The 16807-nt window shown below is 41.9% G+C and overlaps 1 protein-coding gene across 1 annotated transcript in view; it reads left to right on the top strand.

Moving 5' to 3' along the window:
- The window catches only part of cacna1c (calcium channel, voltage-dependent, L type, alpha 1C subunit), a 1009638-nt gene that overhangs the window by 868654 nt on the left and 124177 nt on the right, over nucleotides 1-16807 (top strand). Inside the window, exon 33 of the mRNA XM_060839877.1 lies at nucleotides 10449-10514. Coding sequence (XP_060695860.1) covers nucleotides 10449-10514 — 66 coding nt within the window. The remainder of the gene's footprint in view (nucleotides 1-10448; nucleotides 10515-16807) is intronic.

Genomic DNA, 16807 nt, shown 5'->3' with positions numbered 1-16807 from the left:
CAAACAACCCTACATGATAAAGGTTACCATGGTCAAAACATCACTTGGTATACATCATTAAAGGGCCTCTGGTCACCACCGTTGGCCCTGAATGGTGCCCTGTTTACCTCCGATTACAAAACTAGAAATTGCTGGAAAAACCCAGCAGGTCTGGCAACATCTGTGGAGAGAAATCAGAATTAACGTTTCAGGTTGAGTGACCCTTCCTCAAAACAGCTGTAAGGGGAAGATGCCTTACAAATTTGACAGGTGAAGCTGACTGTCTTATGCTGCGACTCTGCAGTATGCCTGTCAATGAACTTCTTCACTCAAAGAATGTTACTGATAAGCCAAAAAGACATTTTGCCTACCATGCAAATGAGAAATTTGATATATTCTAATGCCAGAAATGTAGGTGATATATCCAAATGACCAACAGACAATATCAAGCAACATATCCTGATGACCATTCATAGCAGGCAGCATGACAACAATTCTTAGTCAGCCCTGCTTACAAACCTTAGAACACTATGTCCAAATTTACTTGTGATTTTGAACAACATTTATTAACTAATGTGAAACATGCTAAGATTTACAATGGAAATCAACTTAAGATTATCAGTCAGGCTCACAGTGTTATGCATTTGCAAGTGTTAGAAGCTACATTTATGAACAAGCACCCAGTTCTTTTGTAGGCAGAAGTACCTTGTATATTATTGCATTATTTTCATTTGGAACTAAAGGAGTCAAAGAGTCTCTGGTGCATTCCCATCACAGCACCTTGACCAATCAGAGTTTACCTGCTGACTTGAGAACTACTATTGGCAGTTAACTGTTCTTGTTGCACCTCCATGCCAAAGATGGCACTACACTCTTCTGATGCCATATAAATTGTGTCCCTTTTGCTCAAGTCTGTTTCCTGCTTTCTAGTCCTGATAAGTGCAAGACAAAAAGTTTTGACTTCATTTAAAACAATTATTTAAGTTCCTCAGGCTCTCCAGGCAAGAAAACATAATGAAGGCTGGCACTTTCTCTCAGTGTGAGCGTACTAAGCCAAGAAATTTCCTGACTTGCATTGTCTGTTTCTTGGATCAAAATAAGGCACTCGAGTGTTAATGGTTTCTATTACAATGTTCCTTTAAGTCAAATTGTTGTGTTGATATTTTCATTGTTCAGTTTTGAAATTGAATTTAAGGATGTTTTAATTCATGGATATTTTATGAACACAAAGATATTTTCCTGAAAAATTTGGCTGAAATCGATTTTAAGAAAAGTTAGGATAGACTTTTCTGCCTTCATCCAGAGTTTTTAGAAAGGCAGGCAGAAGACCCCAGTGGGATGGGAGACAAAAATTCAAGTTTCCAATGGTATATTACAATTGTGGTATGAGGGGCTGTCGGCTTTTCTGATTCAGGCATGTCGGCTTTTCTGATTCCAGCCTGCATTCAGTAACATGCCCTAAATATATCTTAATGTCCCAGCTTGCTGGGATTATGTTTCAAACTTGTAGGGGGGATAGACTTCTTCCTCCCAGCTTCAGTGAGTACAAACTTCTTCAGTAACCTTGTTCCTTCATAACCAAGGTCTTTGTTTGCACAAGCACTTTCAGCCTAAAGATTCCTATCTGGGTCAGCTAGCTCATGGTAGGTCCCAGTCATTTGCAGTCTTCCCTGTTGTCATCATCCTCCACCTAACATCTAGCTTCATGACTGGAGGGAGCCAAGGCGTCTTGACATATGCAGAGCACCATGGAGTGTCCTGAATCTGTGAAGTCTGCAACGTACCCTCAGCAGCAACTGTAAAAAGGAAGGGCTCCTGACAAAGGAATGTAAGGAGTCTGAGAGCTGCAACCTGTGTAGGGAAGCAGACCAACAGCTTGAGGAGAGGGAGCCACATATGTTGAGATGGCAGGAAGTGGCAACGCAAGCCGTAGGCTCCCAAAAGACAGTAAGTTCCACCCTCCAGCAAGAGCACTGAAAGGGGGGTCACCTAGAATGAGGGAAAGACCAGCAAGGACACCAGTACAAGGGACAACAACCAACTCAACCCCCAACTGATAAACTGGAGTCAGTGAGGACAAGGCAATAATGGAATTGAGTGGTCATAGATGAAGAGTAACTGGACCGGCCCTGGCCAACAGCAAAAAGAAAAGCCACAGCTGCATGAAGAACATACCAGGAGCTCCTCTGGCAATGAAGATATGCAGTGGGATTACCGCAGACAAAGAAAGGGACAAAACATCGTAGGGGAGGAAAGGATTACCCCAGTCCAGAAATGCCAGATGGCCCAAGCGGCCCTGTAAAACCCAGCTTTCAGTCATCGGGAACCATGGAGTACACACTGCACCATAGCTCTGGGCAACTGGGAGCAGCAATAATCTGAACAAGGAGCAGAGCACAATAGCAGCTCTGAGTGTTCTGCTGCATGGAGACAATTCACCATTTCCAAGGTTAAGGACATGATGGTTGCCTGCCCCCTTGTAGAGATGTACAGAAATGCTCCCCTACACTAATTAACTTGACACTCTGGTGGTGAAGAGTGAGCAGATGGCCGTTCTTTAGCAGCTCCCAGTGCTGTTGTCAACCCCCAGGCCATCATTCTGGCTGGACAGTCCAACTGCATCTTTGACACGTCCGGATACCTGGTGGAAACAGTTAAAAATGCTGTGAAACCGTTGACCCTAGAACACACAAGCTCCAAAGGGATTACACACGTCAGAGAACCGTGAAACCCGTCTTTGAGTTTTCAGTGGACTGTTGGAAAACAGTCAAGGGGAACATCAAGAGGTTTGTTGTTCTCAAAGGTGTTCAGAAGGTGAGAGAGAAATTCCAGAGAAGCATGCAGAACTATTCCTGCTGCAGGTGATGAGGTTTGATGTTACAGAGGATCTCCAGGAGGTGAAGAGCCAGGAAGCCTCACTCTTTGCATCAGAGGGCTATAAGATAATCTTGCAGTTGAGGATCCGCTCCGTGGAGTAGAATGAGACATGCCCACATTTCTTCTTCCAGAAGGTGCATAGGGAGAGCTCTATGATCAACAGCCTCAGGGAGGAAGATGTCCAGCAACATCATCTCAGTCTGATATCCTGAGGATCAGCATATCCTTTCATCCCAGACTATATGACATGCAGCCCACAGACAGCACGGCCTCCCAGTCGTTCTAGTCCTCTATCACACAGCCCTTTGCCAACAGCATGTGGGAGAGGCTGGACCAGTGGTTATCTCTGAGTGAGCTAATGAAGGCCTTCGAGTCCTTTGAGAAGAATAAAATGCCTTGATGTGACGGTTTACTGGCTAAGTTGTATTCAGCTCTGTGGGAACTGATTGGCCAGGATCTGCTGAAGGTCTATGACACTGTGCTTCTGGCAGGTAGCATATATGAATCCACAAGAAAAAGTATCGTCACCCTCATTTATGAGTGGAAAGAGAAAAGGGAAAAAATTAGAAATTGGCAACCACTTTCACCGTTGAACGTGGATTATAAAATCCTGTCCAAGTTCTTCATCAACCAGGATAGGTCTGCTCTGGGATCAGTGATTCACCCCATCCAAAGCTGTGCTGCACCGAGCAGGAAGATCTTTAAGAGCCTTGTGCTCCTCAGGGACACGATCACCTATGCGCACCACAGGGTTGGGGGGGCGGGGCAGGGCAGGGGCTGGATACTTGCCTCATCAGCCTGGAGAAAGAGACTGCCTTTGACAGTATATAGCACACCTACATGAGGGATGTGCATTCCAAAATGGTCTTTGGGAGGCAATCCATAATTGGATCCTGCAGTCGTACAGTCTCAATCAATAGGTGGGAATCAAAAAGCATACCGATCAGACCTGGAGTTGGATAGGGTTGCCCCTCTCCCCTGCCTTGTTTGTGTGTTGTACAGAGCCTTTTGCTAACTCCATCAGAAAGGAGACCTGAACAGGGAGCCTATTCCAGGCAATGGAGGCCTGCAGGTCAAAGCCTTCCTATACGTGGATGGTGTTACCATTTTCTGCTTGGATCCACTCTTATCACACACACTCATGAGGATCTGTGACCAGTTCGAACTGGCCTCAGGAGCCAAGATAAATTGAGACAAGAGTGAGGCTGTGTTCTTTGTGAACTGAGCCAACCAATACAGGTTACCTGAACGTGCTGGATTTATGGTTCGGAGAGGCCAGGTCATGCATTAAAACGTAGGATGAGTGTACTGCCAAAGTGAGGCAGAAACTGGACAGATGGGAACATTGATGCGCCTCTACTGTGGTTAAAAACCTGGTCATCAGATGTTCGATACTCACTGTCAGTGTTGTTGTATGTAGTGCAAGTCTGGGCTATTCCCCGAGCCTGTGCCAGTGCAGCCACCTGAGCTGTCTTCCACTTCACCTGGAGATCAAAGATGGATGATTTCCACAGGGACACCATGTTGTCAGCTCTGGATAAGGGCAATCATAGTTGGGGAAGAGAGTGAGGTACCCAACGCCACTCCTGTTCTGATGGTTACTTTTGTGTGTGGCTGCATCAAGCTGCTCATAGACACTTGTTATGCAAACACCAAGTATCACTACAAACTGAGGTTCTTCCTGTCTCCGATTTTTGGAAGGATGGGCCTGGCCTCATTGCTGTGAATGTTCCATGTTATGGAACTTTTCCGTAACACCTATTCCTCATGGAAAAAATTGTGAAAGAAAACAGCAAAACACCTTTGACCACAAGTCCATCGGGCAGTGGTCAGTACGTCGCATCCTGGAAACCCTGCAGGTAAAGGAGAGGGTTGGTCCTGTGGGGTGGTTCTCTGAGCAGACTGTCAACATCATTTGGCAGAATGCCTTATTGCTGGAACTCTCCAACAAACACCAAGACATCTCTTGCCGAGTGGTAAGGAGGCAATTACCTGTGAGATCCTTCACGTAAGCCCAGACTCTCTCTGCCACTGCACATCAACCTCGAAGCAGCTGAAGGGGGAAGAGAGTGTCACACATCTCCTTCTAAAATGTACCTTTACAAAACAAGTGTGGAGAAAGATGCAGATTTTTGTTGAGGTTTGTCCCAAGCAGCTCTGTGACACAAGACTCTGATTTCTGCAGGTTGATCCCCAAGACACATACCAAGACAAGTATCAACTCCACCTGGAAGACCATCAACTCAGGGAAAGTTCTTGGTGTTACAGTGCAAGATGTTGACCTCAACCAAGTGTTGTAGATTGGCACATTCCAAGGTCCAGGACCATGTGCTGAGGGATGCCTTAAAGCTTGGGGCAACTGCTGCCAAGGCACAGTGGGAAAGGGTGTAGTCTAAAGTCTTTCTGCCAAAGTATAACAAGAGTCTGTTCAGTCAACAGAACCTCTTGGTGCCTCAAAATAAACATCAATAATCGCCTACATAAGTTGAAAATTCCTTTGTTTTTTGCAACTGTAGAGAAGCTCTAGAAAATGTCAAAATTCCTAAAGTTTGTTTGATTATGATTTAGTATTTTGTATGTATTTACAGATGACATTTAAGAATAAAGTATATTTTTGAAATGCCATAAAAAGCAGTGAAGCCTGTCTGGTTTAACAAACCTTACAATAAGTATCAATCATATGCATGGTTGCTTGTATTAAATGCTTACAGAATTAGGGATGAGGCCTACCCAAGTGAGGTAGCCATACTGGTTGACATGAGCAAACCTGACCAGGAAAGGTAAATGGACTGAAATCAAAACTGAGGACATTCAGATAAAAGTCAGTTAGGTAGAAAGGGATGGGAAGGAGGATAACTTAAAGAATGGTGTTGGAAGCATTTCAAGGGAGGAACTTGGAAGGCAGGGTGAGAGTCCAACATATGGCAGGGGGGATAAGAAAGGGTGAGAGTTGCATATTTAGAATGAGGAATACAACAGAACAGTTAGCTGTGTAAGATTGTGAAAAAGAGCAGTTACATTGTACAAAGGGCTTGTAAGGCTGAGGCTGGGCATGAGGATCTGGATGGAAATGGGAACAGAGGAAGAGCAGAAATATATGGTTTACTGGGTATCTCCTGCACATCCAGATGCAACCTGATTGGTCTGACCAAATGGCCCCGAAAGAAGGGAGGTTGTACAGTGGGGCACCTCTGGAATCTCCTGAGGTAACAGCCTGTCTGAAACCGTGAGGGAATGGAGCACCTAGAGGGAGGTCAATATCCTTCTGCTCCTTCTCGCCCATCCAGTAAGTAAATGCAGATATGGTTCAAGTAATGGTGTGAAGTTCTCCACTCATTTCTGGCAGATACTGAAAGTTCTGCTGGTCCTGGCTCTCTGTGATAGCCACCAAATGTTTTAGGGAGGCAACTAGGTGCTCAGATGCTACAGCTACAACATCAGATTGAATTTGGGCAGACTGCTCAATCTATCACTTCAATATGTACAGGATCTCTGGCACCTCTGCCAGACATTCTCCTGCTTTTCTACTGTCATGTTGGTGTTTCCTTTGGAACCAGGAATTATATACCAGGTTGACAAATTGTAAGTCTGAACAGGAACACGTTATGGATGACATTCTCACCTTCACAGCTGGTTTTAGACTGAACCTAAGGTCACTCCAGGTCACTTGACCAGCTCTCTTAAAGGAACAGCACCTCCAACTTAACACATAACACCTCCGTCTTTCCATCAGCTCATTAATGTGAATCCAGAGGCTCATCATCTGGAGCTAGCATGGCAAGGGCCTGTTCTCCAACAATTCTCCAACAATCCTCCAAGTTTCAGAGACCTCGGCCATTTCTTCCTCTATATTGGTGCGCCCATGTCAGTGTTGTGCTCACCAGAATGTAACCATGAGTAGGTGAGGGCTGCAGATGCTGGAGATCAGAGTCAAAAAGTGTGGTGCTGGAAAAGCATAGCTGTTCAGGCAGCATTGGAGGAGCAGGAGAATCAACGTTTCGAGCATAAGCTCTTCTTCATGTGGTACGTGTATGGAATGAGCTGCCAGAGGAAATGGTGGAGGCTGGTACAATTGCAACATTTAAGAGGCATATGAATAGGAAGGGTTTGGAGGGTTAAGGGCCGGGTGCTGGCAGGTGGAACGAGATTGGTTGGGAAGTCTGGTCGGCATGGATGGGTTGGACCGAAGGGTCTGTTTCCATGCTGTACATCTCTATGACTCTAAGTAGCACTACATTGGTATCTGCAATGACGTAACAGATATTCTTTGTACAAGTCATCTGTAGTGACCAACCTCCTGTGTGATAGATCTCTCCAGTGGCAACGTTACAACACTAACTCATAAAAGCATGAAGCATTGAGTGGACAGTTGTACATAACCTTGTGGAGGTTAGCAGATCATTCATTCTGTGGAGACACTGGAGCCACCTGTGGGCACATAGCTCTACAGCTATCTATGTCTAAGTGTCTTTGTCATTCAGGACGGCATCATGTTGCCACCCCGTGGGAAAAGAACAACTTCGTTTCTCTCCTGGACAGCCTTCAGGAGAACATCAGGGTCAGTTAGACTGAAAAGGCAATCAGTTTTACATCCATGACTGCATTTTCACAAGTACAGTGTGTAATGATTGTAAATAGTTCATGTAGGAGTTTTTCAGGAAGCTGCCAAGGATACATATACAATCCCAATCACCTCAGCTCATCCAACCACCTTTGTGGCTGATCCTGTGAGACAAGACATATTCTCTGAACTCTTTCTGAACACTCAACATTGCTCCAACACACAGATAGAGGACAAAAATAATTTCTACCAAATGACTGCAAAAGAAAAGACAGGTTGGGAGTTGAAGATTATCAGACCGATGGGCTGAATGGCCTTCTTCAGTTCCTATACCTTACAGTTTTACTGTCTTATACAAGGGCCACCATCAAGAAAACCATAGATATGTTGATGATAAGGTTTATGAAATATGTAATATGTACCCTTAACTGTGTCCCACATGATTACTGTCTGCTGTGCATTGTCACTCCAGAGAAGAATAATGTTGAGCCAAGGAAACATCTCAGTGGAAGACTAGAGTCAATAGCTGCCATCCAGTACAAGTACTCCTGGATTGGTGTGGGGTGCAGGCCACAGGACATAGACATACATGGCAGGGAGTTTCATAACTCTTTGATCAGCAGATGTTTGACTTAAGGGCAAGTGGAGGAGGATGCTGAGCCAAGAATCTCTTTCCCAGAGGTGTGATTCTTAACCTGTCATCAACGATCCTTATCATCCATTGTTAGGTTCTTTTTTTGAAAAGAACCGAATACCATGTGACTGAAATGTGCATTGTCCATCAGATAAACGGGTACTGTCAAGTGTCTTGCCTTTTTACAGGCCATATCCTCATCAGTTTTAACATCTAATCTTGACAACTGTTGCTTCAAAATAAAGATGTAATTAATTATAAATTTAATTTCAACAACTCTTTATATTAAAGTATGCATGTTACATGATAACACTGTCCAATGAACCCCAAGAACTAATCTATGGCTTTCGGCATATGCTTATCATAATTTCTACTGGATGGTCCACCTGAGCTTTACATTGATGTGGAGGCAGGTTGATGTATATCCCAAATCTTCTGGGTTTCTAAATCTTACTGGGAGTTGGCATATTTGGAGCCACCTGCATCTCTGCCAGGGCCATCTCAGTCATCAGAACACAATCTAGCATTCCTGTCGCTGTCAGAGGAACTGAGGAGGTATCTTCAGCTGTAAATCCTTGAAATGAGCCCACATTGCCTTAAAGCTGGTTTTCCACAACCATTTAAGGCTTCACATTCACTCATGTAGTCACCTGAAGTGGTTGTGGCTTTGGCAATGGAAAGATGCATGGCAGGCCCATCTCAGCCATTCATCAATTTATTGATTTCATAAATGAGGCTAGGGTCTGAATGCCCGTAACCCCTGCATCCAGTTAGTTCTATTTTCCATATATGTCTTCATGAGGATGTCAGTCTCTGAATCAAGGTCATTATACATTTACATGTCCGAGAAAAATTAACCACTCATGTCACAAATGGAATCCTCCATCATTACACGGGACTTCACTCTCTGGAAACCTGAACAGATGTTCACAGATTTGATACATTAGCCAGTCCCTCTCCTGCTTTGTTAATGACATCCTAGGTCCACCATCTGCATGGAATTGAGCAGCTGTAGAAACATTTTTAATTAATCTTTTCAGAGACATTGTGACATACCACTTGAGCAAGTGGGATTGAACCCAGGACTCTGCATTCAAAGGTAAGGACACTAACACTGCATCACAAGCACCTTGGGATTGGTTATAGCTGTTACTGTTTTCATTATCTCCTCCTATGTATCTGTGAAGTATACTCACCAGATTATGCCACACCATTTACACATGCAACAGCTCACCAGTGTTAATGTGTCTGCACAGCATTGGGTGGACATAGTCTTCAGATGCCAATGCATCCTTTGAGATTTCCAATGTCTCTAATGCCTGAAATGTTTCTCAACTTTTAAGATCCCCTCTACCTGATGGATACAAACCAAGTTTGCCAGAAAGTGATTGGGTTGATCCATTCAAGTAATAGTAAATTATATAGGTCTGCTGATTCTTAATTACTAACAAACAACTTCTCCGAAAATTAACTTTGAAAAGTCTCAATCCTTTTGATATGAGCGAGTTTTGAGAAGATTGAGGAGGTTGAGGAGATTGAGAAGATGGACAACACATCCATCCTAGGACAAGCCAAACAGAGACTCGCATGAGAATTCGTAGAAGCATGGCATTCCAACCGGAACTCCATCAACAAATACATTGATTTCGACCCGATTTACCACTCCTGAGAAAAAGAACAGGAAATGACATCACCGTAGGAAATGACATCACCAACCCAAAGAAACCCAAATGTATAAATAGAAAGCAGGAATCATTAGCAATGCTTTGTCCGAAGGCTCACTGAAGATGTTACCTAGTATGGTGACGAAATGTCTGAAAATGAACCTTCCAGTTCAGCAAGCAAACTTACATCCAGAACCCCGTTTTGATTTGAATTGACGTTGGAAACTTAGAAAAAATGTATTTTTCTTTACTTTTATTCATCTCTCTCTCCCAATTCCAATTCCTTTTTGCTTTATTTAATTTAGGTCCTAATTTAGGATTAAAGTAAACATTCTTAATTCATACTCCTTGCTACTGACTGTACACTTCTTAGTAACAATGTTTCTGTCATTGATAAAGAAGATGCATAATTGCTTGTTTTGATTTCCTATATCAATAGCACAATTATTCATACCACCTTTGTGAGCCAAACCTCTTTTGATCCTGCAATAAATGCTCATCTAATCCCCATATCTCCAATTTGAAGTTTGAAACCTACAAAAAATAGACAGGAACCCACCTGTTACTTCATTATCCATGCTACCTGAGAACAGCAACTTTATTTCACAATAAAGCAAAACATTCTTATCTCGATATTCATTATTGTTCAACAGATATTACTGTTTGCAATAGTCAAGGCATTCAAGCCAGTGGTCAATAAAGTCAGTTAATGGTATTTTCTCTTTCGTTACAGGCACTGCCATACGTTGCTCTTCTAATTGTTATGCTGTTCTTCATCTATGCTGTGATTGGAATGCAAGTAAGTGACCTTGTACTAAGTATACAGCATCACATTTGTTCAGCACCAATTCATATATAGTGTGGTAAGAAAACAACAAGTATAATATAATGTACCGACTGGCCACTGCCTTTATTATGGTTATTTTTTGACGTATGTGAAACTGATCATTTAGTTTTGTCCAATATAGATTTATACAATACAATGTGTAGATGAATAATATGGAATTAATAAATAGCCGCTAGCCTGAGGAAGTTCATACAACACTGGCTACTAGGTGCAAGAAGCTATATCGTGCTCCATTATGACAAACAGTATCCTCCTACAGCAAGCATTATTCAATTGCATATGTGACCATACATCAGTCAGAACAAATTATGTTTATACTCTGCCTGGAACTTGAAAACTATCAATAGATCTTGGACTTGTTATTACTGACAGAACCAGTAAATCTATTGCCACCTCTCATTACTAATGATAACAGATCAATTGGTAACTATGGAGTTCTCTCCATTTAATTTCTAAAACCTAATCAAAAGAAGATACATCAATCCATTCATTCACAATGTTCCTACTGTAAACACAGTCATGCAGGAAAACCTGCCTGTTTCTTCCCATGAGCACCAGATATTCAAATGCACAATATCCTCAAAAATGTGACAACAGTATTTTTGAGAATTGAATCAAAATAAGTAATAATTTGCTCAACGATAATAATTTAACATAATAAATAGCCTCAAAATACTTATCAGAAGCATTATCAGCCATGATCTGACATTGAACCATAGAAGGAAACTTTAGGAAAGGAAAACTAAATGCTTAGTCAAAATGGTGGGTTTTAAGGAGCATCCTAAATGAGGTGAGAGAGATGGAGAAATTTAGAAAAGGATTTCCAAAACTTCGGCCAAGACAGCGAAAGGCACAGTTACCATAATGAACCAATAAATATTAGGGACCATAAGAGGCTGAAATGGAGAACACTAGAGTTCTCACAGATCTGAAGATGGTAGCAGAGACTCAGAGAGGTGAGACCACGGAGAGAGTTGAACAGAGTTCTAAAAATTTTAATTCGATGAGTACTAATCCAGAATTCAGTAGAAGTCAGTGGACATGGGTTGTGGTGTTTTACTGAAACTTCAGTGCAACTAAGGATATGAACAATAGAATTTGAATGAATTCAGGTTTATGGCAAGTATGAAGGTAAGAGGCTGCCACAACAGAATTAGAGTGGCTGTGTTTGAAGATAATAAAATCATGGGTATGGATCTAACCAGCACATAGATTGAGGCAAAAACCAGAGCTATTGCTATCAGAAGTTCATCTTCGTCAGATAGGAAGCCAAAGTTGCAAGTACTCTGGTTCACCACTGACGCTAGCCATTTGATGATTAGAAACAAATACTATGAGATGGAGTTTGTGACAGTAACTAAAGATGATAGCATCTGGTTTCTGAATATATAATTGCAGGAAATCAATACTAATATCAGCCTAGCAGGATGACAAATAGAATCATAGAAAAGCTACAACACAGAAAGGGTAATTTCATCCCTTTTTTTCTCTCTCTTTTCAGATTTCAGAATTGCACATTATACTCCAACTGTGGCCTAACCAACCTTTTCTACAGTTCCAGCATAACCTCCCTGCTCTTAAATGTTACGCCTCGGCTAATAAAGTGTAAAATATGCCTTAATCATTTTATCCATCTAGCCTGATACCTTAAGGATCAGTGTTCATGCACACCAAAGTCCCTTTGATTTCAGTGCTTATCAAGATCCTATTATTCATCATGTTTTCACTTGCATCATTTGTCCTGCCCGAGTGCATCCCCTTACATTTATCTAGATTGACTTTCAGTTGCCACTGATCAGCCCATCTATACCTTCTTGTAATGTAAGGCTACCATCCACATAGCTTACTACCCCACGAATTTTCGGATGAGAATTACAGTATTCCATTGTTTTATTTGCCATCCCCAAAGACATAACCCCTCACATCCTTGGATTACATTATTTTTGCCACTTCTTCACCCATTGAACCAAAGCATTGATATCATCCTGAAGCAACAGCTATCCTCTTCATTACCAACTACCTGTCCAATTTTTGTGTAATCTGCAAACTTCCCAATTATGCCTCCTACATTTAAGTTTAAAACCACTAAAATATATCACAAGCACTAAGGAACTCAACATTAAGCCCTGTGGAACACCATGGAAACTACTTTCCAATCACAAAAACATCCATTCACCATTATCGTTCATTTCCTGTCACTAAGCCAATTTTGGGCCCAACTTGGCACGTTCCCCTGTGGATTTTAAGGTTTTCTGTTCAGTCTGCCACATGGGACCTTGTCAAATGACTTACTAAAATCCATGTACAGTACAACCTCGATTATCTGAATGAGATAGGTGGAGAGTATTTTATTCGGATAACTGATCATTCAGATTACCAATCTGTTCGTAAACAAGCGGTAATTTGACTGCCGGTTATCGAACATGCCTTGGTTATCTGGCAATGCACGCCATAATGCCATTTAACTGATAACTGAATGCTGAGTTGCCTAAAGCTGTTTCTACCAGGCGTTGAGATCTTGTTCAGATAATTGATGTTTGGATAATCGAGGTTATACTGTAGATAACATCAACAGCATGTCAACGTCAATCCCCCATGTCACTTCCTCAAAGAAATTAATTTAGCAAGATTCAACCCTTGCTTAACAAAACCAGAATATCATATGTTTCAGAAACTCACCTCTTGTTCTTCTGAACTTCAATGGACAGTAGTTCGACCTGTCTAACCTTTCTTCATAAGACAATGGCTTCAGCTAAGGAATCAACCAACCTTCTCTGCACTGCTTCTAATGCAATTAAGTAAATGAGGAGATCAAAATATCATTTAAATAAGGACATTACCTTAGTTAGTTGGATGGCTGGTTTACATTGAGGAGTTGCAGATGCATTCAGTTCCTGTATTGGCTAAAGTTAGCATAATGGTCCTACTTTTTGAACCTATCTCCTCACCTGAGGTATGGTGACACTAATGACAGACAGCCCTACGTCTGGTAGACTGTGGTGACTTTACCTTTATCATTTCAATAATATCCTACTTTTCATTCTTTCAAGTTCACATTTTCCCAAGTTATACTCCATCATAATTTTTTTTAACTTTTGTTTTTTTTTCACCTTAATCAATCAATATCACTTTGCAGACTCTTTATGTCCTTTTTACAACTTAATCTAAATATTTATAGTACTGATTTAGGATCCTTGTGCAATGTTTCACAATTCCTGATGCCATATGAGACTCATTACAGTTGCCCTCTTATACTTTCATGATGGGTCTACACACATTATGAGGCATCATGATAGAGTATAAACTTGATCTCTTTAGTCTGTCATACAATTGTTTTACATTCAAATAAGCAAATGATTATCTTAATAAACTGAGAATTTTGAGAAGGTAAATTACATGATCCTAGACTGCCATAGTATTCACATTGAGGTTTCAAAAAGAACAGCAGAATACTGCAGATGCTGGGAATCTCAAGTAAATGCCAAAAGTGCTAGAAGCATTCAGAAAGTCAGGTAACATCTGTAGAGATAAATTGGATTATTGGAGCAAACAAAGGGCCATGAACCTGAAATGTTGGGAAAAAATTTCTGCTCTCTATGGTGGTGAGCTTTGAGGTGGGTAGGACATATAAATAGGTGTGATAGTTGTGTACCTGAATCTTTGTCATCTTCCCAACTCTGCCAGAATTAGATTCTAGATGGGAATTCCATGTCAGCCTCCCTGCCTCACTGCCAATGAGGAGCTTTAGTAGTTACTTAATGACTTTTTAAAGACCTAATTTGTAGGCACTTTCACTTCCTTTTTGAATTTCTTAAAAACCTTCTCCTCTGTTTTGGTTGCACTTCAGTCCTACCCTCCTGATCTTTGGGCACTTGGTGCGGAGGAGGGAGGGTAGGTCAGAGGACCTCCTCGTGGGCCTGCTCCTGGACCTGGCCAAACTGGCCATAACAAGGTCCAAGCAGTCGGCTGTGGAGGGGGGTCGCAATGGCAGATTGCCTGCCCCTCTTCTGCGGTTGTGTCAGAACCCAGGTGTCCCTGGAGAAGGAGCACGCGGTAGCCACCAACACCCTCGAGATTTTCAGGGAAAGATAGGCATCACAGGAAGTGGAGTATATTATTTCCCCCTCCAACTCTATTTAGATTTAATCCCTGCCCTTCCCTTCACTGTTTGATCACACAGCATTGCCCTCTGAGACAGACACTGCTTATCACTGATCACTTGGGCGTTTCCTTTCTTCCTGCTGGTGGGAATTGAATAAAGATTTGTACACCTGTTGTCTTTCACTGTGTCTCACACCTGTGCACACACATCATGGGTGCTGGGAAAAATATAAGCACTACCGCTATAGGCGGTTGTATGGGGTAAAGAAAAGGAAAGGGAAAAAAATTTAAATACCTAATCCCACCACCAATGATTTTAACCCAGTTGTGGGCTGTTGGGATGCGGTATTCATAGGAGCTAAAATCATATGGGGATGGGAATGTCCCTCATCTGTGCTGGATTATTGGAGCAAACAAAGGATCATCAATCTGAAATGTTGGGAAAAGTTTTCTGCTCTCTATGTTGGTGAGCTTTGAGGTAGGTAGGGCATGTAAATAGGTGTGATAGTTGTGTACCTGAATCTCTGTCATCATCCCAACTCTGAAGATACTCAGCACTTGATCATGTGACTGGACATCAGGTATGGGGACCCTACTGAGAGCCACCCCTTCACTTGCTGCTGATTCCACTTCACCATCTCCCTGTTACCCCCATCTTCCCGAAATGCCACGCTGTGACCTGGTCCGTTCAGCCTTCCTTGGACTCCAATGTCTGCATTTGAGCAGCAACCACACCTCCCAGTAGTGGTGTTAAGCACAATTGCCAGCCTCTTAATGGTAGGCAGCTCTCAGTATGTGAAACCTAGAGAGGGGAAATTGCCAAGGCTCTTCCCTTATTTTTGGGGTATTCCAAAAAAAGGTTGTGAAGCTAGTTCCAGCAATTAAAAGGCTGTCAATTTAACTTTGGTAATGGAAAATTGCTGGAAACAATTATTCAGGATAGAATTAATAGTCTCATGTAACCATGTAGACTTATTCAAAAGAACCAGCATGGATTTATTAAGAGAAAATTGTGTTTAACTGACATGGTGGATGAGGCAACAGAGAGGATTAATACAAGGAAGACTGTTAACGTGGTGTACATTTATTTCAAAAAGGTGTTCAACACAGTGCCATGCAGCAGACTTGAGAGGAACTTCAAGTCTTGAAATAAAACGGAAATTGGCGAAGTGGATACAAAATGGCTGAGGGATAGGAAACAGAGTACTGTATTGGTTAATGGATTTTTTTTTGGGCTGGAGTAAAGTTTATAGTGGAGAGCTCTGGGGTTGAAATTGGGACTCTTGCTTTTCCTGATTCCTATGTGTAAATGAGCTAGCTGTTAATGTGCAGGAGAAAAATCAAAAGTTTGCAGAAGCCTAGGAAAATTGTAAACCGTGAGGAAGACAATGTTGAACTTCAAAAGGACATTGACACATTGGAGATGTGAACAGATAGGTGGCACATGAAGTTCAATTCTGAGAAATGTAAGGTGATAGACTTTGGTGCAAAGAGCATGGAGAAACAGTAAAAATTATATGGTACTATCTTATAGAATGTGCAGGAGCAGAGCCCTTGGTGTGGATATGGATATGTCATGAAAAATGGCAAGATGGGTAGAGAGACCTGTTAATAAGGCATACAATATTCTTGGCCTCATAAACAGGGTCAGAATATAAGAGCAGAGATGTTATGACACTTACATAAGACACTGGTTAAACTTCAAATGGAGTATTGTATACAGTTCTGGACACCACACTATAGAAAGAATGTAAATGCAATGGAGAGAGTGGCTCCAGTGATGAGACAATTCAGGTGTGAACAAAGATTGGAGAAATTATGAATCAGAGTGCACAGTTTTACAGTATTTCACAAAATAAGCAAATGTGAGGTGAGAAAGACTTGTTCCCAGAGCAAGAAGTTAGGATATAGAATGCAATATTCAATAAGGCGTTCAAAAGAGCATTAAATAATTATTTAAATGCAAAGAAATGTAACACATTATCCAGAAAGCCAATGCAATCATGATGGGCCAAATGGCCACCTCCTGACCCATAATCTTTCTGTGAACCCTCTATCCCTCTGTCTTGGTTCTAGGGGAAGGCCTTGCCACTACTTGATTAACTTGTGGTTTGGCTAATCAGGTAGCAAAACCGGGGACCCTC

This window comes from Hemiscyllium ocellatum, chromosome 19 (assembly GCF_020745735.1).
Source record: "Hemiscyllium ocellatum isolate sHemOce1 chromosome 19, sHemOce1.pat.X.cur, whole genome shotgun sequence".
Classification (NCBI taxonomy): domain Eukaryota; kingdom Metazoa; phylum Chordata; class Chondrichthyes; order Orectolobiformes; family Hemiscylliidae; genus Hemiscyllium; species Hemiscyllium ocellatum.
This window is presented reverse-complemented; position numbering and strand designations above follow the sequence as displayed.